This window comes from Grampus griseus, assembly GCF_964374135.1.
Source record: "Grampus griseus genome assembly, chromosome: 9".
Taxonomy (NCBI): domain Eukaryota; kingdom Metazoa; phylum Chordata; class Mammalia; order Artiodactyla; family Delphinidae; genus Grampus; species Grampus griseus.
The window spans coordinates 21,776,567-21,799,900 of record NC_139003.1 but is presented as its reverse complement, the minus strand read 5'-3'; the positions used below and the strand labels follow the sequence as shown (position 1 = coordinate 21,799,900).

Genomic DNA, 23,334 nt, shown 5'->3' with positions numbered 1-23,334 from the left:
GCCACATTTGGAAGACAGAAGTGAAGCACACATTATGCTTGAAAGTCAGGGTGGTCGAAGGTAATGAGAGACAGATGCAGAGGTGCTGGCAGCTTTAGTCTGTCCTCACTCTTCTTCCCTACTCCATGTCCCTTCCCCACTCTGCATCCAGCTCGTCTTCTCATCTGCCAACAGCAACCCCAGGCCCACAAGAAACTTGACTAAGAACTTAGAGATGTGATAGCTATGTCCTCTGACTTCTATACCAGTCCACCTCCGCAGTGTCACGCCAGAAGCTGGATATTAGCGGTCTTCATGACTGCACGGTAGATCTGTGAGTGAACAGCTTTGAACTATATACTTTCATTCGTTCATTTTCATATGTCCTTTAATGAACATTTATAAATTTTATGAAGAGAAAATTTTTAAGTAATTTTAAACATTTCAAGCAACTTTCCCTAATTTGGAGCACTCTAAGTTCCCCCAAGGAAAACAGATAAAAGGAGCTTTTTTTAGCCTAAAAGAATTAAAAAAAAAAAGACTTACATCATTAGATTGAAACAATCGAGTCATTGCAAAGAAGGCTTCTGTGGCTTCCGTAGTTCCAAAGTGTTCACCCTAAGTAATTTAAATTAAGTTTAAATTAAAACAATTTCTTAAACTCAACAAAAATTAAGGACTTTCCATTTATTTCTGCAAAGATCTTTTAGAACTCAGGAAAAACTCTCTGTGTAAACATTGTGCCTCTTTGCTATTTTTCTGGCTTTTAATTTATAAACCTACATAGCCATTTATCCATTCCTTATTTAAAACAATCCATTATCATACACCATGCTTTTATGAAAGTTCTAGAACAGTGGTATCTAACTTTTTAGCAGGAACTATTTTAAATTCCCTGAAGAACTGTGATTTACAAGGAGATAGAAAATGATAGTAAATTGACTTCCTTATCAGAACAGGATGTTATTGTTACACTGCCTAAGAGCAGAGATCATACCTTCTACATTTCTATAATCCAATGCCTGACAATATCATAGAAGCATAATAAATATTAAACTGTAAAGAACTATCTATTAGGAATCCCAGAAAACATGGTAAAAAGGGACCAACCAAAAGGGCAGCAGATTAGTTATATAAAAGTAAGGCTTATAGGGCTGCTAATACATCTCAAGACACTGGCTCAAGCCCCTAAAAACATGCTTTGGGTCAGAACTTCAACGTGCTTAATAAATCATCAGAGGATCTTCCCAAAATGCAGATTCTGATTCAGTGGCTCTGGTGTGAACCCTAAAATTTTCCATTTCTAATTGGCTCCCAGTGATGCGAATGCTGCTGATCTGGGAACCACATATTTCTGAGTAGCGAGGTGTTAGATAACCTATTGGGTTGGCCAAAAAGTTCGTTTGGGTTTTTCTATAAGATGTAACAGAAAAACCCAAACAAACTTTTTGGCCAACCCAATATTTTATTAATAGTCAAAACACTGCAGACCACAGACCACCTGAAACATTACCATTTCAATAGTTAACTTCTTCAGTAAAAACAATCCTATATAATATGTTGGGCTCAATCACTTTTCAGGGCTTCAGCTCTCATAAAAAATATAACTAGTCAATCTATTTGTCATAGGTGTAAGAATAAACAAATTTTGATGAAAAACCCTGAAAGTTTAGGATGAAAGACAAAGTATAAGAGTTTACAATTACTTAAGTCAGAGTACCCAGCTTGCTCATCATCAAGACATTTCCCTTACTTTCTTTCATATTTAGAGAACATACAGACGCCCATCTACTTGTCAGTCATACTAGTACAGTAAATCCTAAGTCCCTACTTTTTGACTTGAAACTCAGAGAATATACGGATATGTCAACTCTAGTAGAAACTTAGAAGTATTTTTCCATAAAGCACTACCAAGAACTAGGCAAAAGATAAAGCTAAAGTTCCCAAATCTGTTCACCTAGTTGACTGTGTTTATCAGACTGTGTGGGTAACTTCCTTATCAAGATAATTATATGTTTCAACATGAGTTGCCCATCAAAGCAGTATTGGTCAATGTAAAAATACATGCTACTCTGAACCAACTTTAACTACTCAAAATTCTGCTTATAGACTGGAGTTCCCCAACTTGGACACAATATATGCTATGAAAAGTTAAATCAAACTGACTTTGCATTAAATGTTTCTAATATAATACCACATGAGAATATATGTTTGTGAATAGATATATTTTATTTAAAAGCATGTTCTTGTTGCTCTGCCTCCATTTGCAAGCTACAAAACTTCATGTCTCTGGATGAGGTCTTCAGTCATGAAGTCTAGTAAAGTAAAAATATTCTCATGGAATTCAGATTGGAAGCCACAGTCTTCTAAGCACCATATGTAAACCACCTGAGGTAGGGTGTGTGTGTGTGTGTGTGTGTGTGTGTGTGTGTGTGTGTGTGTGTGTGTGTGTGTGTGTGTGTGTGTGTGTGTGTGTGTGTGTGTGTGTGTGTGTGTGTGTGTGTGTGTGTGTATCTAAGAAACAGACTCACATTTTCTAAGGCCCTAGACTAAAAATCATGAGATTTTTTTAGTCTGAAGCAAAAAAAACCAAAAAACCAAAAAAACACACAAGAAACAAACAAAAAAATAAAACCACACACAAGACAAAAAAGTTAAATAAATAACGATAAGAGCAAGTGGGAGACTTCCCTGATGGTGCAGTTGTTAAGAATCCGCCTGCCAATAGAGGGGACACAGGTTCGATCCCTGGTCTGGGAAGATCCTACATGCCGCGGAGCAACTAAGCCCGTGCGCCACAACTTCTGAGCCTGCGCTCTAGAGCCCGCGCGTCACAACTACTGAGTCAGCACGCCACAACTACTGAAGCCTGCGCGCCTGGAGCCTGTGTTCCTCAACAAGAGAAGCCACGACAATGAGAAGCCCGCACACCACAATGAAGAGCAGCCCTCGCTCGCTGCAACTAGAGAAAGCCTGTGCACAGCAACGAAGACCCAACGCAGACAAAAATAAATTAATTAATTTAAAAAGAAAAAAAAGTGCAAGTGGATCTATGTTTCATGAGTGCAAATATTTTTGTTGGTTTTGTCTGCTACATCCCCAGTGCCTAAAACAGTGCATAGAACGCAGCAGGTATGTAATAAATATATATGCTATATGACCGAATGAAAACTATTCCTGAATGTTTACTATGTGTCCAGGACTATTCTCAGTACTTCACATTTATTGTATCATTTAATCATTATAACTTTATAAAACAGGTATTAGCATAATCCCCATTTACAGAAAAAGACATTAAGGTACAAAACAATTAAGCGCAGAATCATACTGCTAGTGGTGGAGTAGGGAAAATAAATACAGGCATACCTTGCAGATACTGTGGGTTCAGTTCCAGACCACAGCAATAAAGTGAATACTGCAATAAAGCACGTCACAGGAATATTTTGGTTTCCCAGTGCGTATAAAAGTTATGTTTACACTATACTGTAGTTTATACTGTGCAACAGCATTACGTTGAAAAAAAAACAATGTACATACCTTAATTTAAAAATACTTTACTGCTAAAAAAAATGCTAACCATCATCTAACAATGCAGGGTTGCCACAAACCTTCAATTTGTAAAAAAAATGCAATAAAGTATAATAAAATGAGGTATGCCTGTATAAAATTTGAATATTAAAATCAAAGTTTTAAAATAGTAATATAATATACTCCCCCCAAAAGGATAAAATATCTATCTGGAATTTGTGTAAGATTTTGCAATATATTTTTATTTTCTGAACATATCTAAAAAACATGTTTTAATATTAACTAATACTTGTTAAATTCAAATCAACGTTGAGATCCTACCACGTGCTTAGCTGATTTGGTACCTCATGAATAAAAAAGAAGTGTCTGTCATACTCCTCGTCCTCAAGAAATTTTACATATTATTATGTTAATCAAACACCGTAAATTTTAAAATTAAGTGAATTTTTAAAAAATAAATAATTACACTTGCCAGAAAGTACTTCACTGCATGTTATGTATTTCTATCCCAGGACACAAATCTGAGGAAAATCAAAATAATTTACCTGGTTCAATAAGTAAAGAATCTTTGTAAGAATATGCAAACATCTTCTTGGATTGATGGGCGTTTCATTGAATATACGAGCCTGTGGAAACAAAAAACATTGCTATATATATTTTCTATCTTTGCTATCACAGACTACAGAAAATCAACTTAAATAAAGACTATTATACATTTTAATCACAGTATCCAAATAATGTTGCTTACAGTTTTCAACTTATTATGTTATATAATAAATTATTAGATGTGGCCTAGGTTTTCCATTCTATACTATTCACTCCCTTAGGTCTGCTACTTCAACTTGTGGGCTTTATCTATTAAGTAAGAATCACAATATTTATCTACATCATTTGAATACAATAGGCTTAATATCTATAACTTCCTTCAATAACCTTGCACTAAACACCTCCTTGGTGTTTTATTTAAAATTCTCAACATGTGACAGAGTCTACATATTTTTGCATTTCTATAAGCTCTAGACTCTCCTATGACAAGTAACCCCTCTTCTTTTTCCCTCAAGTATATATTCTTTGAACTCAGTTGCATTCCTTAATTCTTATTTTGTATCAGAGCATTCTGGAGCTCTTTGTCCCCCATTCTAAAATGGAATAGAAAAGAAAAAAACACACTATACTTCCAAGCCATACCTCCTGTAAGACAGCACTCTTCTCCAGATGCCGAAAAGGATTGGAGCCACTACCTATGTTACGGGGGGAAAAAAATGTCTTTAATAGTTGTCCTACACAAACTTACTTTCTACAGAAGGGTACTGAATGCTTGGGAAATTTCACCCAAGTGAAGTGACCACTTGGATTTCACAGTGATAATCATTACTAATATGCATACAAACTGATTAAAATCCTTCTGACACTAGCTCTGTCTGCTATCCTGTAAGATCCTGTACTTCTCTTTTGCAGAAACCCTGCCTGAAATGAGTGTATTCTTTCCCTGCCTTCTTTTTACATGAATGTTAGAAATATCTGTCATGTCCATACAACTAAAATTAATGAGACTGTGGTAGGGTCCTTTGGATTTCCCTAAAGGAAAGCACTATTTTATGTGTTTCTAACACTTACTGTGAGGAGTTTATCAGAGAATTAGATACATGTCAAGCTGGAAGGGGCCACAGAGGTTAACTAACCCAACCCTCGACCACACTTAGAGCAGCTATCAATCACTGAGGGTTTTGGGGGGGGGGTTGTTTCTTTTTGTTTTTTGAGGTGACTTGGCATCTTCCTCATTTACTCTGGACCAAAGACGGCTATCAAGATGCAACTCACTTTTGGATGCTTGAGTATTAAACGAGCTAGGTACCACGGAGCAGGCTTGCCCGCACGGAAGTGGACAAAGCAGAGGTCCCCGGGGAGACTGCAAGGTACAGACACCACAAAGTTCACAAACACACTCAGTCCCGTCAATCCCAGACCCACCGTGGGCCTTGCACTACCAGCACCCCACCCCACCCCGCCTCTCGCAAGCGCACACTCACTACCTCCGCCACCTGCCATGGGCCGGACTCTGGTGGGCAGCCCAGCCCTGGCGAACTGGAGCAGGTGGCTCCGAGGAGCTGAGCCGGAGGAGGGGGCTGGGGGCGGGGCCGCCGAGCAGCCCGAGGCTGCGCGCGAGCGCCCGGGCGCTCGCGCGCGACTTGAGGGGAGGCTCCGGCGCCCGGGGGAGGGGCTAGGGGCAGGCCCCCGGCTGGAGAGGAGTGGGTCGGAGGAGGGGCTGGGCTCCAACTCCGGCCCGCCGGCACACCGGCGCCCACGCCCCCAGGTCCGCAGTCCCCGAGAGCAGGTGGCGGCGGGCAGGGGAAGGGGGCCCCGCGGCTGAGGGTGGGCGTCAGACGCCCCGCGCGTACCAGACTCCTCGTCCTTCTTGTCGAATTTTTTAATCATCTTGGACGACTTCCCAGCGCCCAAGCCCACCGCCACCGTCCCAGGCGCCGCAGCCAGCAAGCGGAAGAAGCTGCAGGAAGGTCGGCCCCGTGCTCTGGCGCCGGTTGGGCCGCGGTCCCGTCACTCGGAGAGAAGGCCCGCCCTCCCCGGCCGTCGCCGACCGCTCTCAGCCCCAGGGGACGTGGCCACGCCCTCTCTTCCTCCCCAAGCCGGGAGGAGGCGGGGCCAAGGGCGGGCTCCCCGGGGCCGCGTCCCCGCCCCTACGGTGACAGGTCGCAGCAGGGGGCTCACCACGGCCCACCCTGCAAGCGACCCGGCAGCCCACGCCCGGAGAGGGCAGAATGAGATTTTATTTGGTTGGCACGCCCTAAATGGCGACTTCTCCAGGCCGCTAAGTCTCTGGAGAGAGGCGAGGGGCATGTAGGGCTTGTTTTCATTTAATGACACTGGCGTTTTTTATAATCCACTGCTGGGCCCTTCCGTTGCGGAACGCGCTCTCTCCTGGCGCAGTTCTGGTGGGCTTCTCCTCCAGGAGTGATGAAAGGGTTAATGGTTCCCAAATCATCTGGGAAGTTGGCAGGGAGCTCCCTGACTTCTTGGAGACTGCAACAAAGCACAGGGCACCTTCGTGAATGTGGATTTCCAGAGGGTTTAGGACACTTAATGTGAGACGTAAAAAGAGATCCGCTCGGAGGGCCGAGAAAGCTGCTCTTTACTCTGAGCAAGAGGATAGGTTTTGGACCACGGACTACCATTCCAACCTTCTTTATAATTCTTCCCTTCATCAACACCCACCAGTTTAGGGTCTTCCCTATTTAATCCCACCCCTTTCGAACGATTCCATCTGTGGCCATTTTGACGCTTACATAACGCTTAACTAAGTGAAGGAACTTTCACTTGTATATTCATGTTCCTCTTAGCCTTTTCAGTTCTCCTGTCCGAGAGTGTGACTAAGAAACTGTTTCTACCTTTGGCTTCACTGTCATCACTTTTTCCAGAATCTCTTTCAACTTATGCCCTTCTTGGACGCCTCCGTTGTGGGCTCTTCTTGCTCCCATCCCTCCCCCCCCCCCCATTTTGAAGTATTATGCCTTGTAAATATCACTTAAATTTGTTTTCTTGGGCTTCCCTGGTGGCGCAGTGGTTGAGAGTCCGCCTAACGATGCAGGGGACACGGGTTCGTGCCCCGGTCCGGGAAGATCCCACGTGCCGCGAAGCGGCTGGACCCGTGAGCCATGGCCGCTGAGCCTGCGCGTCCGGAGCCTGTGCTCCGCAACGGGAGAGGCCACAACAGTGAGAGGCCCGCGTACCGCAAAAAAAAAAAAAAAAGTTTGTTTTCTTATTCCTACTGCTGTCACCTTAATTCAGGTCCTATCTGTTTGTTTCTTGGACAGTCTCCTAACCAGTCTTCATGGCCTGGTAATCTTTTACCAAGCAAGCAATTCTCTGTGTAATCTTTCTTTATTTGGATGCCTGGTAAACATGGAAAATTATTGATGGAAGGAGGAGTTGCTAGGTTCTCTTTTACTTGAAGTAGAGACACTGTTTCAACTTCACAGTGGATTGTCTTTGTTTAGGAAAAGCACAATAATGGGCCCTTTAGATACATAAGTATATATCCACTCATTTTTCTTGAGGGAAACTGTAAAGTCACCATAATTCTAATAAATGCTGCAGACTGAGATGTTAAGTGTTCTGTTTAGAAATGTAAACTGGGATACCTTAACAGAATCATGCCCTTGAAAAATCAGAGAAATTCTAATCCAGATTAGATTCTAGACTGGAGAAATTCTTCCTTCCAATATAGATTTAAGCTGAACTGCTGATATCCTGCGTATGGTATCATTTAAGATTTAGCTCTGACTAAATGTACTATTTTATGTTTGCCTTATCTGGCTTATAAAGCTCAAAGCTTGCTTTCCATGTGGAGTTTCCCTTGAAGGAAATAGATGTTCCTACTGATTTATTCTGGGGGCTGAAAATAAACAGGCTTAGGGGAAGGAGCTACCTTTTCCCCTTCCTTGGGCCAAGGGTATTAGGAGCCTAGGCAGAGACAGTGCTGGTAAGCCAAGAGACTCCCAAGAATGGATAATGTGCTGGGGGCCTGTTGGGAAGTATGAAGGGACTGAGGGGGGGTTGAGGCTGAGCCTAACAGTGTCCCCTTTTAAAGCAAGATAAATGACTCTCTGCCAGCCTTTAATTTTTCTTCACATCTATGAAGTGTTATTTAATATCACAGCTTGGTTTTAGCTGTATATGGGGAGTTAAGAGAGGCAGGAGGGATGTCAGGTGGTGTGGCAGATAGGTACAGAAGGAGCAGAGACACTTGAAGAAGCCAGGTAAGGGATGGTACGATATGACCTCATACCTCTGGAACTGTGACTGTTTGAGCTGAGGATGGCTGGCAATCGCTAGGATGGCCTTGTAGAACAGGGAAGCATACCTTAGGGAGTTCCAGAAACTGCTCGAGGAGAGCAGTCCTGTAGGAGAAATGAACCTTATCTTGGAGCCATAGGCTGGTGAAGTCTGGGGAGCCATCGATTATACTTCTAATACACAAATGTGTGTTCAGTGCTCTGAAATTTTTCAGTGGGTCCCAACCGCCTGCTGGATAAAACCTAAGCCCTTATTTATACAAATATACAAAGCCCTTCATGACCTGGCCCATCCATATGTCTTACATATGGAAAGTGCTATTATTATTGGTGCTTGATAAATATCCAACACGAGTAAGTGCCCCATAAATGTTGCTAAATGAATGACAATTTGTGAGGAGCGTTTTTGTTGTACCCCTTCCTTACAACCTTATCCCAAACCTCTTCCACGCCATGTCCTGCCTCAACCCCAAAGAGACTCATGGACCTCTGAGACGCATAGCTTATCCTTTGGCCCTTCTAGAACAGTTTTCCTCGAAGTGTGATATGCGTACCACTGGGTAGTTTTAGGTGATACTTAGATAAACATTTAAAATTTTAATTATTATGGGACTTCCCTGGTGGCGCAATGGTTGAGAATCCGCCTGCCAATGCAGGGGACATGGGTTCGATCCCTGGTCTGGGAAGATCCCACATGCCGCGGAGCAACTAAGCCCGTTCGCCACAACTACTGAGCCTGTGCTCTAGAGCCCGCAAGCCACAACTACTGAGCCCTCGTGCCACAACTACTGAAGCCTGCGCGCCTAGAGCCCGTGCTCCGTGACAAGAGAAGCCACCGCAAGGAGGAGCCCTCACACCACAACGAAGAGTAGCCCCCGCTCGCCGCAACTAGTGAAAGCCCACACTCAGCAACGAAGACCCTACACAGCCAAAATAAATTAATTTTTAAAATGTAATTATTATGAATTTGATTAAATGTTTGGGAGAATTGTATAAGAGAAAAAAAACCCATGTGATTAGTATATCAAACCCATGATGGCAATGATATAGTATTAATTAGGACAAAAAAATAATTTGAAAGAAAAACATTCAGTAAATAACAGGGCAAATAACTCATTGACCAAAACTAGTAAAGTGGTAGGTGATGTAGTTTGGAAAACACTATGCTAGAGCTTTCTTGAAATGTGAGGATTGAAGCAGGGTGGAAAGCCTAGCATCACTTGGGCCTCTATCAGTTCTTGGCTTCCATGCTAAAAGGAAAACTAGTCTCCAGAACCTCCAGGAGAGATTTGCCCTTATCTCTCGTCCCCATAGTTTGTCCCTCCTGCCCACAGCTCCATCCCATAAACCATTGTTTTGATAGAGAGGACCTTACCGTCACTCCTCAGATCTCTTTTACAGACTGGAGCAAAGTTGAGCTGAGGGTACATTTTTTTCTGTTTTCTCAAAGCACAGACCTTTGAATATTTCCCTTCACTCTTGAAATCCTCGTCCGTGGAAAACCTTAACAAAGAAAGTTCATTTAGTAGATCCTAGGGTGAGGGATTAATGGAACCACTCACTGCATTCTCAGATTCTGGAGGAGAAGAAAGGACAGTAGGATTTGAGGGTGTTCATTGGTACAGAGCGGGAGTATTGTTCAGTGGAAGGGATGCTTCTAGAACCTAGCATTGTAAACCTATGAGGGAACTCCAGAATCTCCTCTCTCCTCTCTAAACAAGATATAAGCTGCTCCTATAACCAGTTTCAAATCAAATCTCATACATAGCAAATTGTTCCTATATCACAACCCTTAACAGGCACCGAGAGAAATTTTTTGTTGTTGCTTCCTCAAAGCATGGACCTTTGAATACTTGTCTTCACTCTTGAAAATCATTCTTGTGAAAAACTTTAGTTTTGCATTACTGTTTCTCTGTTGCTAAGGTAGAAGTGTGGTTGGGGATCATGTAGGGAAGTTGTCCTATTATTACACAGTTGTCCACATTCCGTACAACCGAAAAGTGTTTGTTAAATCATATTGAAAAGAGATAGTGACACGAATAAGGAAAAGGTAAGAAAGATCCAGGACTTCACCTAAACCATTGTTCTCTCTTGGATTTAGGGTCCTCCAACAGTGTCACAGGGAAGACTGGTTTCAGCCCAGATCTTAACTTTTTTTTCTGATACATCAGAGGTAGGAAGAAGTTCTCAGTGGGCTTGTGCTGATGACTTTCCTGCAGCAAAGGGAAGAAGAGTAAGTGAGGGAGTTAGCTGAGTCTCCTGGACTTACTGACCTAAGCTCCTGGGCTAAGCTCCCATTCCCCTAAAATCATGCAGCAAAACCTGCCGAAGAGGGAAGTAGGGATGCAGAAACCCAAAGAAAAAACAGTTCCCTGGGTGGGCTAATACCTGTTGGTTTCACAGCCAGACGATTTGTCCAAAGTTAGGTCAGTTTCCTAAGTAATCAATTAAGCTTGCCCACTAGCCGTTTGTAGTAAATGGAAGAAAAATTTCCCAGGTTTTGTGAAGGATTCAACTAGTGAATTGCTTAGGAAACCAAACATTTGGTAATAAATTGGGGAATAGATCCATGGGATTCTACCCACCTTTCTTGGAGATGGCTGTCTCATTCACATCCCATTCTCTGTCTGCAGTGAAAAGGCCACAGAATGGGATGTTTTGTGAGGTAATAATTTCATCATTATTAAAGTCATAGAATCAAAGACTTTCAGAAAGGATCTTAAAGACCATCAATTCTAACCATTCATCTGACACTCTTATTCCCTCCATAGTAACACTGTCAAGTGGTCCATCTTCCTATATCTAAAAACCCAGCCTGCTTAATCTTTGATCAGCTGATTGCTATCCCCTGTAACTTCTACCCTACAGTCCAAACGGAATAAATCTAGTGTCTCTTCCACAGAATCCTTAAAGAATTTGAAGAAATCTATCACGTTCCCCCTGAGCGCCCTCTCTCTTCCAGGCTCAACATTGCCAATATTTTGAACTTTTTTTTTTCATATGACATGGCTTTGGGTTCACTGTTCTCCTGATTTCTCTCATTTTCACTCATTTGAGAAAGTTACAACTTATATTTACACATTATGTTTATAATTATATCTATATAATGTGTGGCAATCTGAAATGAAAACAATATGCTAGCTGTAGCAACTGCAGGACATATCCTATTAAAGTCTCTATTCAAATGTCATTGCTGCTTCTGAGAGCCTTCCCTAACTACACTATCTAAAATCACCACTCACACCCATCACCCTCCATTCCCTTATCCTGCTTTTGGGGCACTTAACACATTATACATTATCCGTGCGATTGTTGGCTTGCTTATGGTCTTCTACCTCACTGGAATTAAACTTTGACTTAGTCACTGATAGATCCTTACTACCCCATAACGTTGCCTGGTACATAGTAAGTGCTCAATAAATATTTGTCGAATGAATAAAAGAATGACAATTAATGAAGGAATAACCAAACTAATTAATTGACCCATACTGAACATTTTTGCTCAGAATTTTCAAACCTCTTTTTTAGAAATGCTTGCTGCTGAACCAAGTCTTTTCAATTCTGTACTCATTCTCTTTAAAGTCTTCCAGTTTTGAGGAACAGGAATTCATTTAAGTTACCTCAATTAATAGGGGTTTTACGGTAGCAGCATGTGTGCCTAGGACCTAAGACACAGCTAATAATCTGGCCACAAAAGAGCAGAAACCTTAGCAGAGCTAGACCTTAGAGCAGAAAAACAAAAATAAAAAACTTATCTGGAATCCAAGGCAGCACTATCTAGGACCACTACTGCATGAGCTTGTCTATCTTGTCTCATATCATTTAGCATTATGTCATTAACACGTTTCCTACTTTCTTCCTGTCTGCTTCCTTCTGTCTCTAGTGTTCATTCCTTACCTTTACCCTGTATATCTTTTTACCTACCCACAGCTTCTGCTTATTCATTTCTACTTCAAGCTGCCCCTACCTTCTTCCTCATGGTTTGACGTTTTTATGGCCTTCCTCTACATGCCCTTTCACGTTTTATTCCCACAGCCTCAGTCTTTTCCTTTCCCAATTCAGATGCCTGGGAGCAAGAATATGATTAGCTCAGGGATTTTGGTTGTTGATAAGTTACAAAACCGAGCAGGACCCTGTGGGGCTCCTGGGCACAGAAGCCTTTCTGTCCCCCATTTCTTGTTCATAGGGAACAGACTCCAGCCTCCAGCCTCCATGACCTTCCTTGAGTTCAAAAGGGAAAGGTTCGAACAGTCGCTAATCAAGGGAGGAGCAGGTAAGAAACCACCTGAGGCGAGATTAAAGGGACCAGAGAAGCTCCTCAAGACCACCTGAGATTAAAGGAGTGCAGGCCCTGCACACACCCTAATCTTATCAGTAACCTTTGAACCATTACTGTAAAACTGCTCATCAAATCCTCCCAGGTTTGGAACATAGTTTTTCAGGGCAGGAGCCCACTGTGTCTCCCTTTGCCTGGCAAAGCAATAAAGCTATTCTTTTCCACTTCACCCAAAACTGTCTCCGAGATTTAATTCAGTGCTGGTGGTACAGAGGCCAACATTTTGGCATCAGTTAGTTGGTTTAGGTTTTGGTTTGGTTTTTGGGTTTTGTTTGTTTGGTTAGATTTGGAGGTACCGATCGACACCACAGGTCACTAATCAGCCTATGAATTTTGCTTCACTGGATCAGGTGGCCTTCTCTGGTCCTAGGTAGGCATAGAGAATTGAGTCTAGTTATTCAGAATAGGACCTTTTGGGGCATCCTATTCTTCACAAACTGTGGTAGGGCCATGTCACTTAGAAGGGGCAGTGAGTATAACAATCTCTGTGATAAACATGTCTGGTTCATTCTTCAACTTGATTGCTGGTACCCACACTCTTCTTATACACATGTCTGGGTGTAGCAAAAGAATGCTTCTTTTGTGCATAATCTCAGGCTCACAAAAGATTATCACATTTGTATAGTAAGAGAAAGGGATGCAGCATGAATATTAAAGAGGCATTCTAGATATTGGGCATTTCCATCTTCTTGGACTTCTTCCAGATAGCCCCATAAAATTACCATGCTGCCAGTCTTTGACAATCAGAGCCTTAATACTGTCTATTAATACAATTTGGCTGGTACCACAATTTACTCATGAGTATGATCAGGTCCCACATGTGACCTGGAAGGCTCACAAAGTGCCAGCTGTTGGAAGAAAGCTCTTCTTGCACCAGGGTTACGTGATAGTCTTGTATTTCCTTCTCTACCTTGAGCAAGGCAGCCCTGGCTTGACATTTGTTCCTCTCAGTGTATGTTATCCACTACCATGAGAGACAACCTCTGAGGTTATGTCCAAATGGCACAAATTCTGAGACCCAAGGAACCATAGGCAATGAATTAATTAACTCCTTTGTCAGCATATACCACTGGATATTAGCATTTTATCATCCGTTTGGAAAGGAATCTCTCACTGCCATCCATCTAGCTGATAAGAAATACTAATTCCATATTGACCACATTTTATTATAACAGTCTGTCTTGGATCATTCCACTCCCAGCATCAAATTTCTGTAATAATTAGATTTTTTTAATTTACACTTTCATTTATTTAATTTCTTCTTGTTATATTAGGCCCACTCTTAAGGCTGTCAAGATCTTTTTTAGATCATATGCTTAAATATCTCTTAATTGATTTTCTTCATTTCCTCTGTTATTGATTTATTCAATTCTTCAGCATCTCTCACTTTGACAATTGTAGTAACAATATAACTAATCTTACTGATTTTTTTCTCTTCCACAACTAATACACCTTTCTCTCAACTTCCTAAAAAGGTCTTCTAAAATGCAAATTTGATTTTACCTTTTATCTCCTGCCATTTACTCTCTTACATCCCCCTAAATGCTCCTCAATTTCTCATGTCTCTAAGCCTTTGCCCTTCCCACTGATTGGAATATTCTCCTTTTTTTTTTTTTTTTTTTCGGACAGGGGTCACCTCTTTTGTAAAACCTCCTTGATTACTTCCTTTCCTCCAATAAAGATACTGTTCTCTACTGTATATTAGTGTATCTTGTATATTCTTTTATTATTCATATATCCTGGTATATAATAATTACTTTTTATATCTCATTTATTGATCTGTCTCTCCTGTTAGACTCCAAGCTCCTTCAAGATAGAAACTGTCTTGTAATCATCTTCATATTTTAGTTCTTAGCTTAGTGTATGTCCAGTAATTGTTTATTGAATTGAATTTGAACTTCTCTAGTGTATAACAAAGTCCCAAACATCTGGCTGTTGTGATAGTAAATTTTCTGTTCTCCCCTTCTGACACCCAAGAGCAGTGGGTATAGAGCATAACCCTTTACCCCTTTCCCAATTTGATATTCGTTTCTGTTCCTTGTTTGTCATTTCCTGTTTTATCTGTTGCTACTTTATACTCAACTAGAAAGCCAGTGGCTAGTTTACCCTTTGTTAATTACAAACTAAATATCTTTGACCAAGGAGGAACAATTTTGAATTAAGACCCTCTTTTCTCTGTGTAATGAAGTTTCATGACCGAAGTTTGTACAATTCTGATTCTGAGTATTTCCCAGGCTCTCAGATTCTATTTGGTGAAGCATATGGCAAAGAATAAGAAGGAAGAGGTTGGGTCCTGAGTACCATCTTCCACGTTAGGTTAGCTCCCTTCTTCAAGCTAACTCCTAATTCTTCAGGATCCTTACTCAGGGTGCCAGGAAACTTCCCCAGGTGCCATTACCTTGAGCAGTAACTCACTGGAAAAGTATTTTGATGTCGTGTCCTTTCCTTGATGGTCGATTGAGCAGGGAAGTGGGTTGTTGGTCATAATCAGTAAGGTCTTATCCTGATCATACTCTGTTACTTTCAATGCGAAGCTTTGAATTTTCCTGTTTCGAGCCAGGAATTTATGCAGTGCAGTGGGCTTCAAAGGCTCATAGTACTGGGCCTGAGCAGACAGAAAGATTTCCAGAGAGACAAAGGGATTAGTTCAAGAGCAGATTAACAAATCAGTTGGCTAATCTTTTGCCTCTGTGGGGTAGGGGTAGAAGCCGGACAGGGGCTGGGTTTAATAGAAAATGTCTGAAGCTCTCTGTCCCTTTCTTCTCTCAGAGCTTTTCCCTGCAAACAGACCAAGGGGCTGGGGAAATGAGATGGAAAAGTTTCCACATTAAAAGGAGCGAGATGACTTCATTCCTGTGGAAAAGTTGTGCCCAACATTGTGCCCAAGAAAACAGGACAAGCAGAAGTTTCTATGTTCAACCTAAACAGCCTTCTCTACAACTCACTCTGAGGCAGAGGAGGGAAACTGCCAGGAACCAAATCTCCTAGTTCAGAGAGCCCTGAGGGGGCCAACACAGCCCTTATCTGCATCTTCCTACCCACCAACGTTTCTCCACAGGCACAACCACATTAATATGCAGAATAAGCACAAAGTTAAAAAAAGGAAAAGCAGTCACAAAAGACAGCATGTCACTTAAGATGTAGTGGGGGAAGGGGCATGCCCACTAAACTTGCTTTTCCATCAGCAGGAGGAAGGTGGAGGATTAGAGAGAGAGGAAGGGAGAGGGAGAGAACAGAACACTTCCTGATTCGAAATATGTTTTCTCAATTAAAAAAAAAAAAATCAGCTGCAGGAACCACCTTCTTCCCAGTCCCGCCCTCCTCCCTCACCACCATTCCCAACAGTGTCCTGAGACAGCTCTGCTTCCCTGTCCTAGGAGGATGCACAGTCACAGAAGCTGGTGACACTTGGAGGCACTTGGGATACTCTGCAGTGGGCCTCAGCTGAAACTTGCTGTTGGAGATCTTGGGGGAATGCTTTTATCACCTACCAAATTTGGATGGACTGTGTAATGGTGAAGGTTCTCTGGAACAAATTTTGATTGCCCGACTGCATCAAAAATCTAGAGACAATAATCAAAATTAGTATTTCAAGTTGTACCTATTCTAAACAATATTCCATTCCTTACCTCACCTTAGTCTGGCTAAAATCTGGTCTCTAACTTAAATTAAGTGAGAAGAACTCCATGCTCTGCACCCTGGGTTTCTGGAATGAGAGTCATAGCATGGAGAGCTAGGTTCTAAGGCACCCTGACAGGGTAGCTTGTACATGGAAATGTGGACCAGCTTTGTGAAATGTTAGGAGCTGTTAGGAAGTGAAGGGGTGAAATAGACAAGGGCAGCATCAAAGTTTAGACCGGGACAAATCATCCCTAGAGCTCACACCTCTTTCTTCTGCCTTTTCCATCTCTATAGAAGGGAAATCAGGTAAAAAACAAAACAAAACATGCAAAATCAGGTGAAAAACAAAACAACCTTTAAGGAGAAAAACAAGTTACAGAAGGGCAATAACTTAAGGGTTGTCAGTGAAAGGAAGCCTGGGGGATAACTGCTTTCGGGGCTGGGGGCGGCACACAAAAGGGAGAAACAATGGTGCAGTCTGCATTTTTGAATATTTCTGTGACATACGATTCTTCCAGAAATGTGGCAAAAAGTAATTGAATTTTGGTAACCCTTCTGTCTACCACTTTGTGTTTTTCTGCTGGTGGTGGTGCTGGTGATTGGTGGATTGCTTGAGTGCCATGTCTGGTGGTAGAGTTGCTGGACCTCCTCCATCTCCTTCTGCTGACCCCCGGGGCTGTTGCCTGGCCTCTAGCTTAGCCCCAGGTTATCTAAGGATAAATCAAAGGGACAAGAACACAAGGAGATAAAAGCTCTGAGTTATCTCCTTCGGGCTTGGCCTAATCAGGAATCAGATAAAGAGCACAATCCTGTCTGTGGATGAGCATTTCTAAAGATTGCCATGCCCCCAAGGAGGTGATATAGTAAGCCGGGATTCAGAAGAAAGGGAACTCACACTGAACAGGTGAATGCGGCAAGAAGGTGAATGAAGAGGGAGATAGTAAGAGTGGGACAGAACTGTGTGATGAGGGGAGGAAAATGCCAGGAGTTGGCAATTTCCAGGGCTTGGAGGAGGACTGTGGGGAGGATTAGCAGAGATATGCCATACATTCTTTTAGGAATGCTGGGATGAAATAGGGGACAAATCCAAAGTTGCAATGATTTCATTTGTGTTACCTTCTGTAAAACTGAAGTCCCTTTGTTCAAAACAAAAATACATTTGAAAAACTGGCTTCACAGATATGACATATATATTTAGAATCACAGACGTCTCGGGAAAATTTATTTGGGAGAAGATGTGAAGACTTTTCCTTTATAGTTGTTTTTTTTAATTAATTTTTTGGGGAAAGTCTCTGGGAAAAATGTTTTTACTCCCAAATTTTTCTAAGGTATTGCATCTTGTTTCCAAGTTAGTCTCCAGTAGTTGACTAAATCCATAAGAATGTCCAAATTGGAGTATGTTTTTAGTTTTATGTTGAATTGTACTATCTCTGGCTGATGAAATAAAAGTTGACCTGGAAAATTCACTTGAATATGATAAACCTTGAGAAGCAACCAAGCTATCCAAAGGAGTTTTGTTGCAAGAAGTGACCACAAAATCAAGTTTAAGTCAGGGCTTAACACTCGCTCATCCCCTAAAATAGATTTCTGGTCCCTGGGTTTTGATTCTTTGCTGATATGTCCCTGTCTCTTCCCTTTTCTATGTCTCTGTTTCTCTTTCATAAAATTAGGTAAATTAACGTTGCTTTCTATATAAATCTTGACCCCTTTTTGCTTTTCAACAGGAAGTTTGTGAGACCCAGCTTATAAAGTAGTCTAAGCAATTCCAAAGAAAGATTATAAGTGAACATTGCTAATGCTCTTTCTTACCTCATCACTATCAACAATTGTTTCTTTCTCAAATTTAACTGGGCTAGTTCTTGAAGTCTTTGATTTGCCATACTGAAACCTGAAAAAGAGGCAGAATATCAAATTATTTTTTTCTTACTCAGAGTCTTGGTCTTCTACATGTTCTCAACCTCTCTCAATGAAGTTTGGGGACATGACTTAGAAGAGCCCAGTTTGGGTGATCACTGATTGCGTATGTATGGGTAGTAAAGAACAGGACTCATTATTCAGCCTGCATGCTGGGCTCTTCAGTGTGAAGAGTTAATCAAGTGGGACCTCTTGAAGACATGGTGACAACTAATAAGTTGATTTCTTCTAAAATAGGGGTTTTAAGAAATGCAAATTAAAACCACAATAAGCTATCACCTCACACTTGTCAGAATGGCTATTATCAAAAAGAACACAAATAACAATTGTTGCAGAGGATGTGGAAAAAAGGGAGCCCTCATACACTGTGGGGATGTAAATTGGTGCAGCCACTATGGAAAACAGTATGGAGGTTCCTAAAAAAAAAACTAAAAATGGAACTACCATGAGACCCAGCAATTCTACTCCTAGGTATATATCCAAAAAAAACCCTGAAGATACTAATTCAAAAAGATACATGTACCCTAATATTCATAGCAGCATTATTTACAATTGCCAAGATATGGAAGCAACCTGAGGGTCCATCAACAGACAAATGGATAAAGAAGATATGTGGTATATATGTACAATGGAATACTACTCAGCCATAAAAAGAATGAAATTTTGCCATTTGCGACACATGTATGGTCTTGGAGAGTATTATGCTAAGTGAAGTAAGTCAGGCAGAGAAAGACAAATATTATATGATATCACTTATATGTGGAATCTAAAAAATAAAACAAACTAGGAAATATAACAAAAAAGAAACAGACTCACAGATATAGTGAACAAAAAATAGTGGTCACCAGTGGGGAGTGGGAAGGGGGAGGGGCAAGATAGGAGTAGGGGATTAAGAGGTACAAAGTACTATGTATAAGATAAATAAGCTACAAGGATATATTGTACAACACAGGGAATATAGCTAATATTCTATAATAACTTTAAATGGAATATAACATTTAAAAATTGTGAATCACCATGTTGTATACCTGAAACTTATATAATATTGTACATCAACTATACCTCAATTTAAAAAAAAAATAGGGATTTTAGACCACTCAAGGAACTGGCCTAGTAGACTGCTTAGGCAAATTCTTTTGGGCAACTGGACAATCATAATACCCTTAAAGACCACCTACTGTTTTGAATGTCTACCTGCATACTCTTCTCCACATGGAAACAGCTCTGCCCTTGCCAATAATTAGCCAATGATTCCATGAGAAGGGATACAGTTAGTGGAACTTCCCAACTAAATTTCCAATTCTTAATGACCATGCTTGGATTACTGGTTCCCTCATGTACCCAACCACATCTAAGTTTCCCTACCTAGAATTAAGGTAATAAAAACAATCATCAGTGGCAAATATTCTCATAATCTAAACTTTCATTTACTTTCCCATCTCCCTCTTCCCCAGATACCAGTTCCCTTTGGAGAAAAAGGGCAAAAGTTGCAATATTTAGTAACAAAGTATTTTGGATTCCTTGACCAATTCTTACTAAACCCATTTACTGCCCTAACATAGTGAAGGATGCTCATCAGTAAGATTGGGTTACTTAAAATAAATAGCCTGCTTTCTCTTTGGAGGTTAAACTAGCTTAAATTAAGTAGGACCCTGGAACTACCTCAACTAAACCTCTCTCCTTTAAAAATGAGGGTGGCAGAGTAAAGACCAAAACAAGAAAAGTAGAAATGGCCAAGCTATGTAGTTGATAGGTCAACGGGCTATAGCATGGTATAAATAATCCCAAATCCAGGATCAAATCCCATCCAAGGATGGCTCACTTCCATCTATTGCTGGCCACCAGCTGCATCATTAACTCAGGCCAGAGGTCTTAAAAATAGTCCCCAGGAGAGAGGGTGACACATTGTGGGTAGACCAAAATAAATTCACCCCCACTTAACATCGTAGAGTTGGTGCCCTTTTGATGTGTACTATTACCTTAAGTTATCTAATAATTAACACTATATTATAGGCTTTATTGTAGCACTTTTCAAAATGATTCTTTGGTATCTAAGAGGCAGCACAGGATCCCAGATACTCTTGTTCAAGGCCAAGTTAAGGCATAGAACTGCATGAAAAATGCTTCTTCAGCCCAGCAGTGTCCATATTTGACAGCCTGGCGTTTTTCTTTTGGTAAAGCTACTCTAGTTGCTGTATGAAGCACAGATCAAGATCTGATTTTTGATCCAAGGACAGTAAGTCAATTAAAACGTTTTTAATGAGTGTCTACTCTGTGACTAGTACTTTTCAAAGTGATATGGACTACAAAATGAGTCTGTATAAGAAGGTATTCATAACTTGGTTGGGCAAAAAAGACTACACACTTGGCCTGTCTCTTTTGGCCCATTACTGTTCACTGCTAAGTGGGCCAACCCAAGGCAAATATTCACCCAGAGGCCAAACTCAGTGCCTCTAAATAGTCCACGTTCTGCAGGGGTTCAGTTCAATCCAAACATTCTTTTCTTAGCATATTCTTTGTGCTCAGCCCCATTCTTGATCCTGTGTGAGAAACAAGAGGAGACTTATTGATGCCATTGTGAAGGCAGAAAATGCACAAGACATGATGATCCTTGCCCTCAAGAACTTAAGTTTAGTTGGTAAATGTGGGGAGGGAAGAGAAAGTGATTGTTAAATGTGAAACAATAATGACAAATACATGCTAACATATTAGGTAAGTCAATTCATTTCTTGGGGCCTCAATTTCCTCATCTGTAAAAATAGAGTTAACCAAATGATTTAAAGGTAACGTTCTAATTCAATGACAGTGGTGAGATTTACCTACATAAAGAGCTGAAATAAAATTAATTCACGTGTCAGTTGTGGGAGAAATTTGGAAGAGTAGCCATCCTTTAATGTATACCTCCCCTCTCAATATAATCATACTTTTCCAGATATTAGTCCTGACTGGAAGGTTATTTTGTTTTTATTTTTTTGCTGTTGTTGTTTGAAGTGATAAGACATAAAAGTGGGGAGGTAGGATGAGATCAAATAATGGGGGCCCTGACAATTAAGGAGAGCTTTGTTAAGGCCTATTAGCCCAAGCTCCTAAAAAGCCTATGGGTTTGGAGGAAAGATCTATATTAATGTTAATAGTTTTGATAGGTGATTGCTCAGGCTTTATGTCTAGTTTGAGTGTCTAGACACAAACCCTAAATATGACTATCTAGAGTTTATCACTAGACTGAGTTAACCTCTGAAACTTCCCTTCAAGGGAAATAGACTAATAAGCTTTTCACCCTTTTCTCACCTTTAGTTTTTCTGGAATTGTGAATCCAGCTCACATGTATATTGAAACTAAAATAAGTAGGAGCCAACAAATTGGGGGGATATAAGGCTTGTGCTCTTTGTCTGCAAACCAGTATGGGGAAAAACATCACACAAACACAAAAACTACATCTAAAATAAGAATAGAAAGATGGAGTGTACAATACCTTGAAGGACATTAGGAAAGCTTAGTTCAGGGAAGAAGGGGAAATTCCTTGACATGGAAACTGTCCATTTTGAAAATATTCTAGTGGAGACACAGGGAATTTGTGATGAAAAGGCAATCTAGAATGCTGAGGTGTTCTATGTTGGAGTCAGAGAATGAAAAGTCCAAAGATTTTAAACAAAATCTGCTATAATCTGCTCCAGTTTGTTTTTCTAACCTATGACTCCCCAACACACACACACACTGACCCTTTCACTGTATCTTTTTGAAAAAAATTTATTGAAGTATAGTTGATTCACAATGCTGTGTTAATTTCTGCAGTACAGCAAAGTGATTCAGTTTACATATATATATATACATTTTTTTTCATATTCTTTTCCATTATGGTTTATCACAGGATATTGAATACAGTTCCCTGTGCTATACAGTAAGGATATATTTTCACCATATCTTAATCAACTTCTGCCTTAGCCAATGTTTTTATCCTTTTCCTCAGACATAGTGAACATTTATTTCTCTTATTCTCCAAACTTAAAACTCTCTCCCCAACCTCTTCAAACCATTTGAGTCTTCTTCTTTACTTATGTTACTACTTAGGCTTTTCTTCTTCAGAGAAGACTTTCCACATCAATCTAATCCCAAATTCTAGCATGCAGGTACTGTTTTTTTGTGCATGCAATTATATAGTAAATTGTTATTCTACGTATACTTTTCTTATATGCAGGTTGTTTGCTCCCTAGGCAGTAAGCTCCTTGAAAGTGAAATATGAATTATATATATATTATGTTTGTTCCACCCACAGTGCTTTATACATTAGGCATTCAAAATCAATATTTGTTTATTTCAATATATTTGTCAAACATCTATGACATGTTAGGCACTGTCGTAGGTAATGGGAACTAAATAAAAATTAAATGTACTCTTCGACCTCAAGGAGCTCACAGTTTAGCCTAGAAGACAGATCAGGAAAGAGTGGAATGCAACACGTTGCAATGGGCATGTTAGAGAGAAGTTCAGGATGCTAGCGGAGTAGAGAGGAAGAGCACTTAACCTGGATGAGGAGAGACAGGGAGAGGTTTGGAACTAGTCCCTAAAGTGAGCCTGGAAAGGTGAGTATGAGTCAACCAGGTGAAAAGAAGAGGAAATGGGCATTTGAGAAAGAGGGAGCAACACAAGCTAAAACATGAACATAGAATAAAGCATGTCTTGTTTAGGAGCATTGCCAGTAACCACAGTATGCCTGGAACATAAGATTTAATGAAGGGACTTCCCTAGTGGCGCAGTGGTTAAGAATCCGCCTGCCAATGCAGGGGACATGGTTTCGAGCCCAGGAAGATCCCACATGTCGTAGAGCAACAAAGCCCGAGCGCCACAACTACTGAGCCTGCGCCCTAGAGCCTGTGAGCCACAAACTGAGCCCGTGCGCCACAGCTACTGAAGCCCGCGTGCCTAGAGCCTGTGCTCCGCAACAAGAGAAGCCACCGCAATGAGTAGCACGTGCACCGCAACCAAGAGTAGCCCCCACTCGCCGCAACTAGAGAAAGTCCGCGCAGCAACGAAGACTCAACGCAGCCAAAATTAATTAACTTTTAAAAAAAGATTTAATGAAATGGTAGCAAGGGATGAGACTAGAGAGGAAGCCAGGGTCTAAATCCTAGAGTGAAGTCCCTAGAA

General features: G+C 41.0%; 2 protein-coding genes across 4 annotated transcripts in view; both read right to left on the bottom strand.

The window, feature by feature from the left end:
• Positions 1 to 6,021, bottom strand: part of COPG2 (COPI coat complex subunit gamma 2) — a 130,791-nt gene extending 124,770 nt beyond the window's left edge. The window contains exons 1-4 of one of the 3 annotated variants that reach the window (XM_082662549.1): positions 5,907 to 6,021; positions 4,696 to 4,748; positions 4,053 to 4,133; positions 526 to 597 (exon numbers count right to left, since the gene is read on the bottom strand). In XM_082662549.1, coding sequence (XP_082518675.1) covers positions 526 to 597; positions 4,053 to 4,133; positions 4,696 to 4,748; positions 5,907 to 5,943 — 243 coding nt within the window. In that variant the 5' untranslated portion in view covers positions 5,944 to 6,021. Of the gene's footprint in view, positions 1 to 525; positions 598 to 3,345; positions 3,395 to 4,052; positions 4,134 to 4,695; positions 4,749 to 5,540; positions 5,651 to 5,906 lie in introns of those variants that run through there. The other 2 variants (XM_082662550.1, XM_082662551.1) reach the window with 2 other exon arrangements.
• Positions 6,022 to 6,376: 355 nt separating this feature from the next.
• Positions 6,377 to 20,040, bottom strand: TSGA13 (testis specific 13; the record flags this gene model as incomplete). The annotated part of the gene is made up of 7 exons (XM_082661425.1): positions 6,377 to 6,546; positions 9,694 to 9,821; positions 10,392 to 10,531; positions 15,053 to 15,259; positions 16,146 to 16,217; positions 18,085 to 18,163; positions 20,012 to 20,040. 7 exons carry the CDS (start codon positions 20,038 to 20,040, stop codon positions 6,377 to 6,379), a joined length of 825 nt encoding a protein of 274 aa, XP_082517551.1.
• Positions 20,041 to 23,334: the final 3,294 nt, after the last annotated feature.